Source organism: Apus apus, chromosome 3 (genome assembly GCF_020740795.1).
Source record: "Apus apus isolate bApuApu2 chromosome 3, bApuApu2.pri.cur, whole genome shotgun sequence".
NCBI classification, from domain to species: Eukaryota; Metazoa; Chordata; class Aves; order Apodiformes; family Apodidae; genus Apus; species Apus apus.
Genome location: NC_067284.1, coordinates 97,459,949 through 97,478,306, shown reverse-complemented (window position 1 = coordinate 97,478,306; position 18,358 = coordinate 97,459,949). Strand labels below are relative to the sequence as shown.

The 18,358-nt window shown below is 41.7% G+C and overlaps 1 protein-coding gene across 2 annotated transcripts; it reads right to left on the bottom strand.

Moving 5' to 3' along the window:
• Window positions 1–1,256: 1,256 nt before the first annotated feature.
• On the bottom strand, window positions 1,257–6,991 carry VIP (vasoactive intestinal peptide). Of its 2 annotated transcripts, XM_051614129.1 has the most exons (6): window positions 6,870–6,982; window positions 5,321–5,461; window positions 4,837–4,941; window positions 3,446–3,565; window positions 2,708–2,816; window positions 1,257–1,545 (listed from the first exon to the last, which is right to left on the bottom strand). In XM_051614129.1, the coding sequence occupies exons 1-6, from the start codon at window positions 6,980–6,982 to the stop codon at window positions 1,537–1,539; spliced, it is 597 nt and encodes a 198-aa protein (XP_051470089.1). In that variant the 3' UTR covers window positions 1,257–1,536. The 2 variants fall into 2 exon arrangements, with proteins under 2 accessions (XP_051470089.1, XP_051470088.1); XM_051614128.1 differs by lacking the exon at window positions 4,837–4,941 and having other exon boundaries at window positions 6,870–6,991.
• Between the last annotated feature and the right edge of the window lie 11,367 nt (window positions 6,992–18,358).

Here is an 18,358-nt window from a genome sequence, read left to right as displayed (position 1 = left end):
CCAATATTTTAAAAAATATCAAATCAGAAGTCTACATATTTATGAGAACTAGTCTCCATGAATCTCAAATCTTATCATGTTTAAAACTTCCTTCTAAATGAGAACAGTAAACTTGTAAGTGAAACTTGTAAATCAGTTTTAAAACTGCCTATGTGTGCATATGTATGATACATAAATATATTTGAAATTCCAAAATGAACTTGTAAGTAGGTCTGGTAAGTTTTTCTACTCCAAATTTCATCTCCTTCTAGAAGACGGGAGTCATAGGAGTGTTATGGCTTGGATCATGCACGAATATGCATTTCACATGTTGTGCTTGCCGTACCACACACTTTGCTTACTTCAATGGGGCTTACAACAATCAATTCTTACAACAGCAAGTAATTCTTTAGAAAATGATACAATTGGTTAAATTTACAACTTTAATAAACTAAAACCAGATTCCGATTCACAGCAATAGTGAATCAGTGCAAATTTCCAGTTCCAGACTAAGCTCCAATGATACAAAGCTGCAGAAATAGGAACTGGAGGCTTACTTGCTAGTCTTTTTAATATAACACAGTATACCTCAGTTAAAAAATAGTACCTTTCTCTATTTACTATAGTAGAGCCAACACTTACTGGCACCTCTACTGTTCCAGGTACCTGTAGTACTGATTCAAACCAATAATAGTTTGCCATGATAATAAAATGATTTATTGTCTGCATATTCTGTAAATTACATTCATTCTGAAAAAATAGTAAAGTATCTTCAGATCTATTTTATATATAAGGAATAGTTTCATCATCAAAGCTACAGACAATCAAATGTAAAATACCAGGTGACTTTAGGCATCAAACAAATGAAGGGATAACATTCCTCTTTGTGTGCTTTGCCAGTTTCAAAGCATCCAAACCACAATTGAAAACAGAGGATACATTTCTGGTCTTAATATGATTTATATATTGTGAAATATTAAGATGTGAACAAGAGGGAAAGATGCTTTCAGAGGTCAAACAATATTTAATGCTTTTCCTCTTTGTCTAGTTGCTGGGTAGGCTGCTGGAAAAGCATTGCCTTTTGCTTGGCAATAACCTTCAGAGATGTTTATACTGCAGTTTCACATGCTCTGCACATTATTTTCCTCATATTTTTACACTTGTTTATGAAGCTATCTCAAAATGTTACCATATTATCATACAGGCTTATCTGAAATTGTACCACACCTCAAATAAGCCAATTGATTAGTAATGATGGGTTCTATTCAGCTGAATACTCATTTTCAAATGAATTTATTGAAGTAAAGGATTTACAGCATATGGACTCACAGACTTGTCATGAGTTAAACCGGCATCCATATGTACAGCTTTCAGTAGAGAACTCTAGAGTAATATTTACAATGTAAATATCAACTTTTATTACATAAGAAACAAATATATCACAACTTTCACTTCACAACATATTTGTTCTGGTTTGATGACTAAAGTCATCTCTTTGAAATACTATGTGGAACTCAAAAATAACTTGTTCTTCTCATAGACTCTACCAGGTGTCCTTCAGAGGTCCTGAAAAGCAAAAGAGAAATACATTTTTAAAGCTATTTCCATAAGCAGCTGCACCACGAGGTGCATAAAAGACAGCAGATAAGAAATAACATTTGACATAAAAGAATTGCTGCACTTGGGGCTGACAAGCATGAGATGGAGCTATTTGCAGGAGCTTGGTGGGCATTGCAGCCAGCAGACAAGGTTGTCAGATGAGGAAGAAACATTCTTATCACTTGGAAATGGTTTTGTTCCTTGATGTATAAGCCATTTATGTTTAATTTTAAAGGAATTGGCACACTTGTGGAAAGGAGAAGAATATTTTCTTTCAGCCTTTGAAGGAAACAGCAGTTTGGAGAAATATCTCTTATCTCCCTCACCCCCCCACCCTCCCAAATTGTTATTTCAAGAGTAGCCTTTTTCTTTCCTTGTACTTCAGACCCAGTTGAATGTGAAAACCCATCCTCTCATCAGTTTCATAATCACATTTGAGAATACCAAGCCCGATTCACATCAATGTTACCCTTTAAATTTGATGTCCCTGCAAATGCTGTGATGTAGAAGGGTTTACCTTTCAGTAACCCAAAGAAACAAATTTGTGAATTATTTTAGAAAAATAATAATTGCTAAATGGAAAACAGTAACTGCAATATTTGCATGTCAGATGATCCCTCTGCAGCACACCTTAGGTGTGAGTCAAGGGCTTGCTTAATGCTTAGGGCTCATGCTGCTGATCTTCCCAGTTCTAGGAGTAACTCCCTTCCAATGAAATAGCTGTTAAACAAAATCTGCTGCTTTTTTTTTTTTTTTTAAATTGAAAGAAAAATCTTTGAGGTTGTCCTTTGGAGAAATAATAAAGTTCATAATTAAAAATCAGTCAATTCTGGGTTTATGCTGCAGTGCACATAAGTTGAAACACTCAAGTGAGGTAGGTGCATTATTAAGAGTGCCATTTAATTAGGAATTTTCAACAACAGCAATCACGGTATAACTTAATTATTGCTATTTAAATTATTATTATATTCAGACACAATCCCTATAGAAACACACATAATTTCATGGAACAGGGCTCTTTCCCCTATGATTCTACTATCCTGATAGGCCACACTTCATGAATGCTTAATCTCATTTTAGGGGTCAAGTCAACTAACACATAGCAAGAGGAAAGAAAATCTGTGTATACCAGTGGGAGGTGGCTCAGCAGCTCATCTACAGAATCATAGTTTTCTGAAAAGGAAGGTTCAAGAAGTTCTGCTTCATCTCGAAGTTTAGCAGGGTTTAGCTCTTCCTGGCTGTTGTGAATCAGAAACAAGATTTATTTGCCTCAGAAGAAAAAGCAATTAAGCAAGCAAAACCTTCCTCTAACTGTAGCTATTGCACTTTTTGTCACATCAGAGTGTTAAAAAACACATGGAACAGCATGTTTAACAGGTGAAGAGACATAATATTTTAAAAGCAGCTGTCCAAATGAGTGAATATACAAACAGAATGTAAGGTCTACAAAAAACAAAACCTGACACTTCTCACCTATACTGTTTAGGTCTTTCTTGAACTTCTAAATTTTCATTTTGTGTGCTTACTTAAAGGTAAATTTTCAGCAGTGCATTTTCTTTATGAAATTGTAGTTCATGTTCCATAGCTCTGTGGATTTTCTTTAAGAGGCTTTTTTAATAAATAAAACTGTTTTAAGAATCTGTGAGAAGCTTTTAAAATTGCCAGATGCTGTCTCCTCTATATTCTTTTACTCTAATCTGATTGTAGTGTCTGTTCCAGTCTGGAAGAAAATACTATCTGTATTTGAAAATCATGTTATAAACTATGCTATAAACTAATTAATGTTCATTGCCTTTTGTTTGTCCTCTCTTTTCTGTCTTAATACTATACAGGTATGGAAAAATACGTATTTGTTTTCTTGTGGTACCTTCTTTTTCCAGTTAAAACTGAGTTTAAGTATTTCTTCACAGCCATTTGCTTTCGAAAGCGGCTGTAGTTGTCAGTGAAGACAGCATCAGAGTGGCGTTTTACAGGACTGTCCTGGGAGCTGGAAATATAATTAAAACAGAAATAATTAATATACGATATCACTTTAAAAGAAGATACCATTAAATGAGTGACACAAAGTTTACAACATGGATTAGCTAAATAAAATCAAATCTTCATTTCAGCTTTTGTTTGCAGCTATGAGTTTCCTTCTGTTGAAAAGAAGCCCTCGCTTCTCTTGCTTACTATGTGTATTAATAACATAGATCAAATTCTAAGGATTGGTATTCAGTCTTTTTGAGCACACCTTCCACTGATTTTTTTTCTCCTGCTCAACTCGCCATGGCCCATGCAGTTAGGATCCATACTCAATTACTTCTAGCTTGCCAAATCCAGGAATTCTGCAGGATCAAATGGCTGACTGTGGATTTCATGCCTCCCTTCTGTCTGTTCTCATAGCCCAGGTTACTCTTTTTAATAAACTGTCTTTATTGTGATTTCTGTCATCTGCATGAATATATTATAGTACAATGCCTAGGCGCAGAGCAGTTGAAGTCACACTAAGCTCTTAAGTGACTGGCTCACCGTTCATACTGAACTCAGTGAGGACAGAGACTGCCTCTGAGGAAAGTAAGAGTGTAGCATCATATACATAGCTACAAATGCTTGTTTTAAGGAGGCATCAGGAGACAAAACACACCTTGTGAAATCCAAACTAGGAGGCTTATTTTTCATGCACAATCATGGGGAGTCTCAGTGTGTTCTGCTTTCAGTGACCTATGTTAGTTTATAGTGTACGAGAACTGGCACTCTGTGTTCTGGAACAAAGGCAGCACTGGCACTGACATAAACGCAGGACCTAATTTTCACTCAGCTTTTGAGCCTTCATAGGAACTGTCATATGAGGTCAGATCAAAGTATTCTACTATTCTGTTACTAAGAGTGCCCAGGAGCTGCTGCTTAAGGATATGAAAACAAAGACAGTATACAGTGATCTGTCCCAGCATCTTGTGACCATGAGTTTATTAACGTCTTTGTCTGGAAGTTGCACCCAGAACTCTTGTCTATCCATTTTCCTCATTCTTTTTTGAGTTTCTATATAATGCCAAACTCTGTCTGTTGCTCTGTGCCTCACAGCTGTATAAGGAGTAAATAGTAACGTTAATTTAGTAACAAATACCACTAAGGTGTTATACAGGATTTTCACCTCCCCCATTGCTTTATCAGCTTCTCTTTCATTATCTCTAAATCACAAAAATCATAACTTAGGTATAGAAGGTTAAGAAATTGCCAGCTAGGAAAAAACTCTACCTAATGTAAGTGTCACCTCACCTAACTCGTTTTCTAATAAGCGAATGCAGATATCTCTTCACAGCAAGTTTAGCCAAAAGATGGCTGTAGACACTGGTGAAAATTCCATCAGCTTGCCTTGCATTTCTGAAATGGACAATAAATAAACTCTACAATACAACCTGGGTTCATATGATTTTGATAACGTTCATTTTTTAAACATACTGCTTTCCTTAAGTTATGTATTGTACATATTCAATTAAAATTATTTTATAAAGCAACTTCCAGATTTTCACAATATGCTTTTTAGTCCTTCCTGAGAAGTGAATAAGTTCATGACACCAGAACGGCAATGCAATCAACATTTCTGTACACGTTCCTACTGCTACCAGTACTAACCAGAGGCAATGCAGGTTTTTCCTGTAATTGATGCTTCCTTCCCTATTTCTCAGTTTGAAAATGTGACTGATCTTTTGGCATAATTCAAGTAGTGCATCATCAGCTCTATTTACAAAAATAAACTCACCTATCGATAATTCTGGACAGATCAAAATAGAATTTCTCATTTTCAGGTAGTGTGTTCTGCAAAATGTCTGATTCAGACTTTAATGACCCGTGGGCATGGTCAGGTTCACTGGCTCCATCAAATGGCATTCTGTTTCCCAATCTGTTGGAGAAGGAAACCGTAAGTATAGCTAGCTGAGGACACACAACATTTAGCTTACATTCTGGTTTCTGTGAAACCATGAAGATTTTCCTAAGAACTATATTTTATATAAATGATGGATGGAATGACCAGCCTCCACCCAGAAAAAGTGCAAACAGGTCCTGTGAAGTACTTACCTTCCAACTAAGACTTAAAATGTTCATTGAAATGTAGTATGAAACAGTTCTTAGGCCTTCTCTAAAGAAAATAAGTACACCCGTAAGAATTTCAAACTAAATATGAAGTGCAGTCCTGTATCTCTACATTACTTCATTCTCTCAAGTTTAAATTAACCTGCTGGTTGCAAGTTAGAAAAGGTTCACATTTAATCTCCTAAAATGTATCACAGCAATTGCTCTGTATAAACCGACTTACAATTACTTCAAATTTTCATAAACTGCTGGTTTTTTATGATGTATCGTATTTTATCAAGGCCAATCTGGCCACTTAGCACCAGTTTGGCATCAGACATTTCTTTTAGCTGCTCCTACATTCTGTGGCAGACAACAGGCTCCCATCACTATAGTAAATCATGCAATGATGTGCAAAAATCACATACTAAAACTAGGATAGGCTGTTGCTTTTGTAATTTTACAGTAATTACACCTATTAGTACTACTTATATATCTGAGGAATGTAATACCTTAGTCTTGTAAAAAAAGTCAAATTGTGTAAAATAAACCAACTCAAGTCACACCTTTTGAAAATCAGCCACTATCTTGTTTTGCTACACCATTTCCTTTGGTTTTCTTGCACTTCATGTTCCCCTAACCTAGATGTGAAACGTGCCTTTCTGCCATCTGATTTAATGTATTAATTGTATCAACAATGCAAAGCATGCAGCAGTGCAGAAACTTCACATCGCTCCATGCAGGCAACTTCCCTTCATTCATGTTTTAGGAATTTTTAATATGTTTGATTCATTATTTAGGATTTTTTAATGTTTTCGATTTTGCCTGTCCATGTCTCTGCTTTTAAAAAAATGTATCTACCCAGTCAAGCTTCAGAGATAAAGAAGCTTTCCCATAGGAAAAGCTGAGAAAGCGGAGACTGCGTTGATGGACATGAGACATGCCAGAGTACACTTCTACACACACCATCTACATAAGCAGTGGTGATGTCCGGGGCAGCGTTGCTGCTCGTGCCCGGGAGGGTGCGAGCATCTCCGAGGGGGCCTTTTAAAGGGCACGTTCGGCGGGCACCGGCTGGGCTGAGCCCCGCATGCTTGACCGCAACCTCAGCACGGAGCTGAGCCCCCAGCAGTTCCCGAGCGAGCCCCCGGGAGGGGACTGATGCTTCTCAGAGCCCCCCACCCCCACCCTCCCGCGGCATGCGGGGGCGCGGAGCGGGACGCGAAGGGCGGCCTTACCGCGGTAGGGCGGGGAAGGCAGCCCCGCGCGGGGGCAGCGCCCGCGCCCGCCAGCAGAGGGCGCTGAGGAGGGCGAGGGCGAGCAGGAGCGGGGAGGCGCCGCGGTGCTCCATGGCAGCCACCTGCGGGGAGCAGAGAGAGAGCGCGGCCGTCACCGCCCGCACGCACCGACACCGAGAGATGCCTCCCCCGTCCCGGTCCCGAGAGACGCCGCCGGCAGCTCCTCCGCCACGGCGACCTCGCAGCTGGCGGGCGGGGAGAGCTGGCAACCCCCGACGGCGAGCCCCAATCTGCCGCCTGGCGGGCGGCAGCGCCCGGAGTTTAGAGACATTAAAATGTACAAATATTTCTTGGAAGAGGGAAGGTTTAGGTTAGACATTAGGAAGAAATTCTTCATTGTGAGAGTGGTGAGACGTTGGAACAGGTTGCCCAGAGGATGTCCCCTGGAAGTGTTCAAGGCCAGGTTGGATGGGGCTTTGAATAACCTCGTCTGGTGGGAGGTGTCCCTGCCCATGGCAGGGGGTTGGAACTAGATTATCTGTAAGGTCCCTTCCACCCCAAACCATTCCATGATTCTAATATTATTTACAAGCGGTAAAAAAGAAAGGTCGCTCCCCGGTTGCCCGTGTCGGTCAGACCCGCTCTCCTCGACTCGCCTTCCCTGCAGGTGCGGGCGGGGAGAAAGGGAAGGGAGGGACGGGGACAACCCCTTCCCGCTAGGAAGTTGCCGCTGCGGCGGAAGGAAAGTTACTCACGGAGCCTCGAGTCCGTCGGTGGGGCTGGCTGGGCGGGCGCGGCGCGGAGCTCTGCGGAGGGCCTGCGCCTTGCCCCGCTGCGCGGCTGCCGGAGAGGCGGCGCCGGAGGATGAGGAGGAGGAAGAAGAGGAGAGCTCCGTCCCGCCGCACGCTCTGAGCTGCCCGCCGCGCCGCCGCGTTTTATAGCGTTTACACGTTTCTGCTTCCGAAGAAGCAATCACGTTACTGGGGAGACGTCACCCTTCCCGAGGGGACGGTCGCTTTGTTCAGGACAGTCAGAGACTTATATTTAATTCATGAGCAGCCGCACACCATACCCTCCTTCCTCCCCTTCTGCCCCCCCGCGCCATTATTTGATTTATATTAATGAGTTAGTTTTGCGGGGAGCAGGGCCCGGTCGGCACCGTGATCCCGCCTCACTGAGCAGAAGAGCAGGTGGCTGGCGGGGGCTGCGGCGGGCACACCGCACCAAAATCCCCATCCCTCACACAGGGCAGCCGGGAGAGGAGGTGACTGCACCCCTCGGGGCCCTTCATTCCCTCCCCGAATGCCTCCCCGCGGAGTACCCTCCCTGGCCCCGGTGACACTCCTGTTCCTGGCTCTTCGCCGGTGATTCCAGGCTGAGCCGATCCCTCTCTGTCCCGGCACATGCCCGTCCCGCTCGGGGTCCCCGCCCGGGGCGCGCCGTCGGATGGGCCGCTGCTCGCACAAGCCTCAGCGCCCGCACACGCAGGGGCTGCTCTGCAGTGTCTTTAAAATAAACCAAACCCAACACCAAAAAAAAACCACAAAGCCTGTCTGCAGGCTTTAGTTTGATTTTAGCAGGCTGCGGGGTGTTAACTAGTTTTTGCTTTTTAGTTTAAACTAAGTGTGTTCGTGAGAAACGGACCAGCCTCCACATCCAAGCACCGCTTGGTGCATCCAAGCACCGCTTGGTGCATCCCAGCACCGCAAGTGCTTGTAACCGTTGTTCCGCTGATTCCAGCGCCGGCACCCGCTGAGCTGGCGCCCGCGGAGCGCGGCTGGAGCACATGTTACACCCCCGTGCGCTGAAAGGGGATCAGCTCTGCCTGCTGAAGTGCCTCAAGCCCAAATCTCGGGGATGGAGTGACTGCCACAGCAAGAGAAGACCAGATAGTCTCAAGCCTTCAATTTTCTCCTTCGAATTTTCCCTACCTCGGAGAGATCTGTGGGCAGCAGGAGAAAAGTGGGCGTGGGACCCGGTGGGCGGGGGGCGCCGGCAGGGCAGCTCTGCAAGCACCTCTTCAGTGTCTTTCAATTTCCTCCCGGAAATAAGTGCCAAAGAATCGAGGCAAGAATTTCTGCTGAAAAGGTCATTTCTTTTTATTTTATTTTTTCCCCTCGGGCTTTTTCGTGCCTCTAATCCTCCTACTAAGTAACGGTCGTACCAAATCCACAAAGACGATTTCACCATTTCTTCTTACTTCTAAGTTTCTCTGTTTCGTGTTTCACTAAAGGTTAGGGAGGCTCAATGCCGAAGATTCTGTGATTCTTAATCGCATTTTCTAATTCAGTTACATTAAAAATAAGTGAATTAGATTAAAAATGCCTGGAAATTTGTTTCTCGGATGACAGCTGTGACTAAAACCAGAGTTCCTGCAGTGGTCTAATTTCAGGAAATTTTCCCCTTGTTACTAGATAACTAGGGGTCGAAGAAGCAATTCTGCTCTGGAATGGCGAGATGAGCGTTAATAGCGCCGTATTCCCCTTATCCCTCAAAAATACACTATCTAGGGCTTATAGGCGTTCTGCTGGGTGCACAGCCTGAGAAAGTCCAATGGACTTCAACCAAGCGCTGGAAAGAAAAGAGAGGAGAAATCAATCTCCTGGGTGGTGCAAAGAAACATCGCTGGGAAGACGGCGGATGCCCAGCCTGCTGGCCTGGAGCCAAGAGCTGGGGGAAGAAATGCGGCCCCCGGGCCGGAGGGCGAGGGCACCCCGCGGCCGGAGCCGCGAAGGGCTCGGGGGGTGCCGGAGGGCAGAGGCTGCCCGCCCCTGCTCCACAGCCCCTCTCCACAGCCCCTCTCTACATTCCAGCTCCTCACACCTGCTCCGCTTCACAGCCCCGCTCCCCATCCTCGCTCCCCATTCCCTCTCCACAATCCCGCTCGTCATCTCCGCTCCCGCCGAGGGCGCCGCTGCCGGAAAAGCCCAAAAGAGCCGGCAGCGGGAACGGGAGAAGAACCAAGTTTTCTTGGACCGCTTGGACCATCTCAGCCCAGAGAGGGGGATCTCGCGGGAGTCCTGCGGGCTGCGGTCCCTGGGAGGGAGGAGGGAAGCCGCTAAATCTAAGAGATATGTGAAAAACAAGTCTGTTGTCATTGCTACGTATGTGCTGTATGGGTGGCTGCACACTGTGAGGAAATGTATATAATAGACTGCAAACAAACAAAACCAAACAACTGAGGCTCACTGGTAAATCAGTACTTTTTTCCACACCATCCTGTACTGTACCCACTTACTTACGATACCTGGTAAATCTGGTTTGCTGTAACCAGGCAGTACGCAGGTTAGGACTGGTCGGAGGAGTGGCATACTGTACGGCTGGCTAAAATGGCCTCAGAACAGCTCTAAAAATCCCTCTATAGCCCTTTAATGATCTGAGCGACGTTTAGTGCATCTAGTCTTACAATACCATCTATTTTCCCTATCTATAGATAAGAAACGTAGTGATAGGAAGATCAAGAACGTTCCCCTTATCTACCCAGGAGCTTTTAACTGACCTCAGATGTCCTAAGCACTTTTCAATTGCACTAAGAATTGCCTGCATTTCCCTTCAATACCTTGCTGCACACACCATCTCCTCCTCTTGACTCAAGATAAACTGAAGAAGAGATGCTACCCTTTCTCCTTACTCCTTTCTCTTATTTCTCAATAGGATTTTCATTGAGAGAGGTTGTTCTAGGATGACTGGGAAGGATTTGGGTTGGCAATCAAAATTCTATCTTTTCTAACCTCCTTTTGTTCAAATAAAAGATTTATAAACTGGCAGAGAGAGAACAGCCCCTTTTCTGTAGGAGCTCTGTGTACTCCAAGGTCTAGGCAGATGGACCCTTTCTGGATGACAACTCCTACTGTCTTCTACAGACAAACTCTCTCCTTTCAAAAAAGTGTCACTTGGAAAAAAAAAAATAGTGCTTAGGAGCTTCTATACAGTAATAATTAGACAAAGGCAACCCTTGGGAAGTCAAGTATTTTGCACTGGCTATAGCAGGAATCCTCATACCCAGCAGCTCCACATTCACTGAACCTTTTATCTTTGGTCTATATATTATCAAGTATCTTTTGTTAATCCTGGTTTATTTTCTTCGATATTCCACTTCACCAAAAAAAAAAAAAAGTTATTATCATAAAATGGCAATATCTGTGGAACTGTGGAAAACAAATTTGACAAGACTGAGCAAAGAGCAGAAGCTTATTTGAAAGTTTACCTCACCATTTGTTTACAAACCTGTGTGATGTATATAAAAATCAAGTATTACCTGAAACAGCTACATCATCTGGGGGAAAGAGATTTGGGAAGTTTTAGGTTTGTTAGTTATGTTTGATTACAATTTTTAGCATGTAAAGCTGTGCTGGAATTGAAAAGCTAAAAAAACCTCTTAAAGTCAAATCCTTCAAGGAGAGAAATTTGCTTAGCTCCACAGAGGACCTGCTTAGGGAAGGAAGGAAGGAAGGAAGGAAGGAAGGAAGGAAGGAAGGAAGGAAGGAAGGAAGGAAGGAAGGAAGGAAGGAAGGAAGGAAGGAAGGAAGGAAGGAAGGAAGGAAGGAAGGAAGGAAGGAAGGAAGGAAGGAAGGAAGGAAGGAAGGAAGGAAGGAAGGAAGGAAGGAAGGAAGGAAGGAAGGAAGGAAGGAAGGAAGGAAGGAGTTGGTTTAGGACTTGTGCATTCTATCAGAAAAGGAAACTTCTACTGAGTCATGAGCTCTGCCTCTTGAATTATTTGGTCGGCAGAATCTCCCTTGTGCATTACAGCTCATGCTCCTGTAGATGAGTTCAGAAACTCTACCTTTGATCCCATAGCCGTATCACATTGATCTTTGAGTGTTTAGAGCTTATAGAGCAGATTGATGGAGTACTACCAGTCAGCAGCTAGCAGAACAGCTTTTCCAGCTTCCGGAAAAGAGGTAACAGAAGAAATGCCAAGAAGCTGTGTATGAAGAGTAAAAAAGTAATAATAAAAAAGACATAAACTAACCTATTTTCGTCTAATCCTTTAATAGCATTATTAGTATAATTAGCATAATCTCCAATTTCTGCTCTCAGCAACCACTCTCCCATAAACACTCATAGTCCTCAAAAACACCTGCTTGGAGAAAATAAATGGGGTTACTTGTTGAGACTTGTTCCAGCTTCACTTTCATGGCAGCTATCTCTGAATGCTTCTCAAGAGAAAAAAAAAAAAAGAATCAAACAAACAACAACAAAAAAAAACCCAAAACCAAACCATCAGTCCATTATTTTAGGTAAGCTTTATTTGAAAAGCACAGTTCTTTTTCCATCATGCCTTTAGCCTGAGTCAGTTCTGTAGACTCAGAAATGTGATGGTAAATGGGATAAAACATGGACAAATATTTTGCAGTTGAAAACTCAGGATTTGCCTCCTGCAGCAGAAACATTCAGTAGGAGAGTGCTTGTCTCCCCAGATCCCACATAGGTCATACGGTTGGAACAGGGGAGCCTTCAGTTCCTTCCTCACCCTTTTTTAGCATTTCTTTTGGGTCACAACTGTGGATCCTCAGAGCATAGTAATTAATTGGAGTAAACTCCTGCAACAAGCAAATTATATTAACAAACATGTACTGTGTACACCTCCTGTACAAGTCTCTCCTGTTCCAAGTGGTCCTATTACCTCATGTCTTTGTGGGAGTAAATAATTTTCAAAATCAGTTTTAAAAATCACTGAAACATTTGGATTATGTCCATGACTCCCAACCATTCTTTTACTTCTTTCTTTAGTATGTCATTAACACAGACATGCTTGCTTAAAACTTCCCAATGGATAGCACAACACGGAAAAGGCACACAGGAGAGCTGTTGGCTCCAGTGGTACCCCCAAGTGTCTTTTCTCCTTGTCTGTCGTGCCATCTAGGAAAACTCTTACTGCTTCTAGTTTAGTTTTATGTTTTCATACCCCCTGCTCCCTCTCCCCAAAGTGTAATCTCAGCTTCCCTCAAAGACTCCAAAGCAGTTTGGGATAGACATTTTTTTCTCCAGGTGTTTATGCTGTTTGGTATCTGCTGGAACTACTGCTTCATGTCCATCTGGTTTACCGTATGCAGCTGTCCTAGAAGTGTCAGTCCAAATTCCTTGTCATTCTTCAGTGTCGACATGATGTTTTTGCCATCCCTGTCTCAATATCAGACACGTGTTCTGCACTCATCCTTCAGTAATATCTGTGACTACACAAGCTTTACCAGCAGCTTTAATATATCTGTTTTGCTTTCAAAAGCAATTGTTTCACCTAACTTGTTTAAGTAGTGTCATTCACCTTAAAACCTAGAAAATCATAGGATAATACAAAGCTTGTCAGAAGGCAGAGCATTTTCCAGTCTGATCATGTTGGGTACTCTTTGTTTTTATCAAACTATCTGAAATACATCCTGTTTGTACCATCACTGTTACAATCTTCAACCTCCAGCAAAGGACCAGATTATATTTTCATCACCAGAAATATGTTCATTCCCCTGAAGCTGTCCCAGCCCATTCTTCCTCTCTGCAAATCAAAATAGCCTCTGTATATGTCAAGAATGCATGTCTTTAAATGCCACAGCATTCAGATTTAGCTTCCCACTCCTTGCAGCCAACTCTTTGCTTCACAGTTTCAAGGTTATCTACTTAGATCAACTTGTCTATACAAAAATATTTAGCTGGTTGTGGCAACTTAAGGAGCCAGAGACATCCCAGCTGTAGTATCAGACCTGATCAGCCTGATACTGGACTCCGGAGGAGTTACCTTGTGCCAGCTATGGGACTGATCACCCCTTAGCCTAAACAGGCTACTCTGTAACATTATGTCTTCTTCTATGCTTACCTTTAATTTGTTGTCTGCAACATATTGCATGTCTGCAAAATATTTTTTTTTTAATTTTCTGTGGTGAACCTTTGAAGAATCACTTTATTTTCCATGATATTCAGATACGTAAGTTTCTCTAAGCTAATATCTAAATATCTAAAAAAACATTAAGAATGATCTTTCAAAGCTGTGTCCCTGCATTTCCCCTACGTTTTCAGGACTGTTAACTGTACTATATGTTACCTGCATGTCCTTTTGCCTCTACCTGTACAAAAGGAATATAAAATGGAAATAACCTCCAGAATTCCTTTATAATACCTGTTAAAAGTAACAACCATACAACAATGCCACAGTGGAGCTCAAAAGTAGGAAGGAAAGCCTGAGAGCAAACATGTCTGGGGCATCTTATCTTACTCTAATTCACTATTGACATTCACCTCATGGAGTTTGGCTTCAAGTTCATCAGAAGCTTGGGGAACCAAATAAACTAATGATGCTAATGTTTAGGAGTCCATACCCAGATGCACCCAAGCTTTTAAAAGCCCCTTTGCCTTCCTATCTACTTCCCATACTGACTGTAAAAAAACCCTAGGAAGTATCAGAGAACTTAGTCCACTTGCATGTTTATAACTGCATGATTGGAATATTTCATGGGTTATATGCCATAACATCTGTGTTGAAAGGAACTGGGATACTTCTCCAATTTTGAATAGATTCTTTTCCCTGTGTTTAGTACAAGATCCTGGTTCTAGACTGTGCATGTGGCCACATTCCTTTTGTGTTCCCCAGTGAACATTGCTACTATTACAGTGTCTGTCTGAAAGCTTTTGAGAGCAGACTTATCACCTCAGGATATAGAGAAACCCATGTCAGTTGGACTGGAAGGCACATCTTAAGATGCTAATTATGCCTGGGTAACTTTATCCCTTGAACTGACCGAATCATCACAAGTTCTTTATTTACCAAGCTGAAAAAAGCAACCATATAAAAACTACTGCAGAAACAAGCTAAAAATGCTTCAGTCTCAAGCAATTACCACTATTGTCTTCATCAAAAAAGAGCTGAGAGAGTGTTTCTAAAAGTATCCATGTATATAAAGGGCATAGTATAACGTGCTGTCTCTTAGCACTACTCTAAGCCTAATGTACACTATTATGGCTTTGAAAATTTATATTCACATCTAGTTTCCATGAAGAAGCCATATAAAGAAAGTGTTGACCTGTTAACAATGCCTAATAAATGATATAATTTGGACTTAACTGTTTTTTATATTAGTTATGAAAGAACTTTTGTAGCGTTCATTGACAAGAGTTATGGTTCCGACGTGGCTTATCATTTAATTCAGCTTCACAGTTTACTGGAACACACAATGAACTCCTACATCTTGTTTAGTTGGCTTCTTGGCCTTTCGGCCAATGGCTGCTTATTTTTCTCTCCTACATAAAGGTTTGTATGCAATTCTCATTGCAGATTTTGTGCACACAATAAAAGATACCCAAATAAAACTGTCCTAACAGTGAAAAGATTACAGGGTCACTCAGCAATGCATGTCATGTACAAAATGAAGAAACTGAAAATAAACCATAAGCAAGACTCACTAAAACAATTCCAGACTCTTTTCTGCCTTGTCCTCCAGACAGCTCCAAACCTGAACCCAGAGCAAGATCTCTCAGAATCTATCTGAATATAACGTTTTGTCTATTCCTCATGCTGTCTAGAGGCAATAGAGATTAGAGACAATCTTTTTATAAGTCTGTGAGAGATTTTCCTACTGGGAACAGTATGCCTTCAGACAGTTTTGATTGCAAACAGCATTGCTGCAATGTTAGCCTCAACAACCAGAGGAGAAACTGGCTCTTGGATGCTAGAGCTGTCTTTGCTGAGCTTTGCTTTCCAAACCCACCTCTAGAACAACCCCCCAAAATGGTGCCCAGAAGTTACCATTAGCGGAGTGAGACTCTAGAAAAACTTCTCTTTAGTCTTTCTTGCTATCATTCTATTTCATAGTCACATCATTCAGAGACATGAAATTAGCTGATATTCTACAAAAAAAACCCTCTGTCAAGCAACAGAAGTGCAATTCAGGAGTTCTTAATTCTGCTCTCACATCAAATGACAGAATGACTATCACTGACTCACTCTGTTGTCAGTCCTTCATGTGTCTGCATAAGGACATCAGGATCACTCTTCCATCCTCTGGGCAGGTTTGACGAGCAGAGTAGTCATCCATTTCCACAGAGAAGAAACTTTCAACAAAGAGAAATCACTTGGCAGATAGAAATTACACTCTTAAATTAGGCACTAGAATAATGTGGTTTATGGAATTACATTCTGATTCAGCAGAGTTTATTAGATATATGAGCAATCTCACCGCAGTCAATGATACAGCAATACAGATTAAATCATCAGCGGTCAGTCAGAGCATTTGTAGGGTTAAGGGTTAAGTGCAAACTACATGTTTTGCTGGATTTTACTTGTGTAACAAGGCCCTCCCTTGTATGTCCAGCACACTCCAGTTGCAACTCTACACTTAAAGAACAGCAATATAGAACAGTGTATTTCTTACTTTTGATTCACTGTTCTGTTGTAATGATATATGAACATGTAGCCTTGAGTGTTTTTGATCCATAATGACACAGATTTTGAATTTAATGTCAAGCTCAGCTAGACTGTCTGAAACATTTTTGATGTTTTTAAATCTTTGTCATGCCCAACACTCGAAGTAGCTTTTGAATGACCTAGCCATTCAATGCCTTGAAAGAAGCAGAAACCCCTATTTATACCTCTGTGAACCTAGTAAATGCATTTAAATGTACGTGATGGAATCTAGCCCTAAGTATTCATAAGGTGTCTGTGAGAAGGCATGCAGATGCATGTGCTTTGTTATGGATTAGGGGTGACTGAATCAGGAGAAACATTTTCAGACATCTTTCAGGAGCACTATCAGGACATTAAACATCGTCACACTTTCACTTACTTTACAATGTTGTGGTAAATCTGCCATTCTCTAGCTTATTTGGAGTAGTTAAAGCCTGTTTTAAACTACACTGAGCTTTCTCAGTCCCTGTTACTGAGGGACATGCTCTGCCCTAGAGTATGTTCTCTCAGCTGGTAGAAGAGATGAAAATCTGCAGAAGCTTAAATTTGGTATCTCAGAGAGAGTTTGATTCTTTTTTTTAAGCTAATACATTTCAAACATGGTTAAGTGATGTGGGAATGTATTTAATGTTCAATTTCCTTCTTAGAAGTAATTCAGTGCCTAGAAGCATTTAGACTTTTTGAGAGATTTTATTTACTGTATATACAAGCACTCCAAAATATGTTTTTTGAGCAGGCAGGAATTTTTACAGAATGTCTTCTGCAAAAACCCATAAAATTGGGTTTTATGCTACCCAAAATGTTAGAAATATTTGCATAATGAAGTAATGCATTGTAGAGTTATAAGAACTCTGCAAGGCAATTCAAAGTTTTACTAAATGACATCTGTCATCGAGTACTAACAAAAAGGTGTCTCTATCTTTCCATGACATCTGCCCAAGGGATTACAGAAGAAAAAGAAAAGAAAAAATCGGTACTTTGATGCTGGCAAACTAGTGCTAAAGAGCTTATCACAAGCAACCCAATCAATTCCTCAGAGTGATTCCCTGGATAACAAAGTCATCATTTTTGTTACTTGGCAGAACAACAAAAGAATGGGATAAAGTGAAGATCTTTATATTTTTATCATCATATTTATCCACAGAGAGATGGAACTTGCTATGGAACTACACAGAAAAGCACTAAATAAGGAAAAAAGTTCTACAATGCCTCTAGAAAATATTTAAAGGGAATTCTTCTGTCCTTCAAAAATATCTTTAAAAGATCACCAGGATTTACAGCACTAGAATAGAGTATGGGCAGAGAATGAGTCTTCTCCTCACCTCTTCAGTGTGCTTCAACTCAAGCCCTAGACTGGTCAGTCTAAAGGCTGAAGATCCATCCTGACACAGTGCACAGCTTGTCATTGGCAACTTCTCCATACATGTCCAGGGGAATGCACATTACTGCCAGCTGCCATTTGTGCTCTTGACAAGTTGGAACAAGGGAACAGCATCAGCTTTCCAGTGTAGTCATTGCTGTGCTGTCATACAATAAAGTGGATTGATATTGATGTAGGTCTGCCCTGAACTAGACATGAATAATTTTGCATTCCAGTGCCTTTCCATACTGTCCCTAGTTATAGGCACATCAGACAGTTATGTCCTAAATCAGCAAATCCAATTTCCTGCTATCTCAGTCTCATCACTTTGCATAATCCCTTTCATGATTAAGCTACTCTTGTTTAAAAGAACTCCTAGCTCTAAAATAGTGCAACTGCTCTTTCCCAGCCATCAGCACACAATCACTTGATTCTGCTGCTAAATAGATGAAAACATGTCTCCTATGCAGAATGTCACTGGGAAAGCAGACAGGAAACATGGTTACTGAAATAGCTCCATGATCCAGTCCACGCCCGTCTGACGCTGCCACCCTCATGCAGCAGCATCATCAGAAGGCTGACTGGAGCCAAAAGCTTCTATAGAAGTTAAATCCAGAAACAAGACATGCAAACCAGACTTCTGACTGGAGGCAAAGTCATGAAATAATGCACAGCCCACCTGCCTAGCACAAGGAAGCCAGGGTTCCCCAGTGGAGTAATGGTTCAGCTACAGTGTGAGGC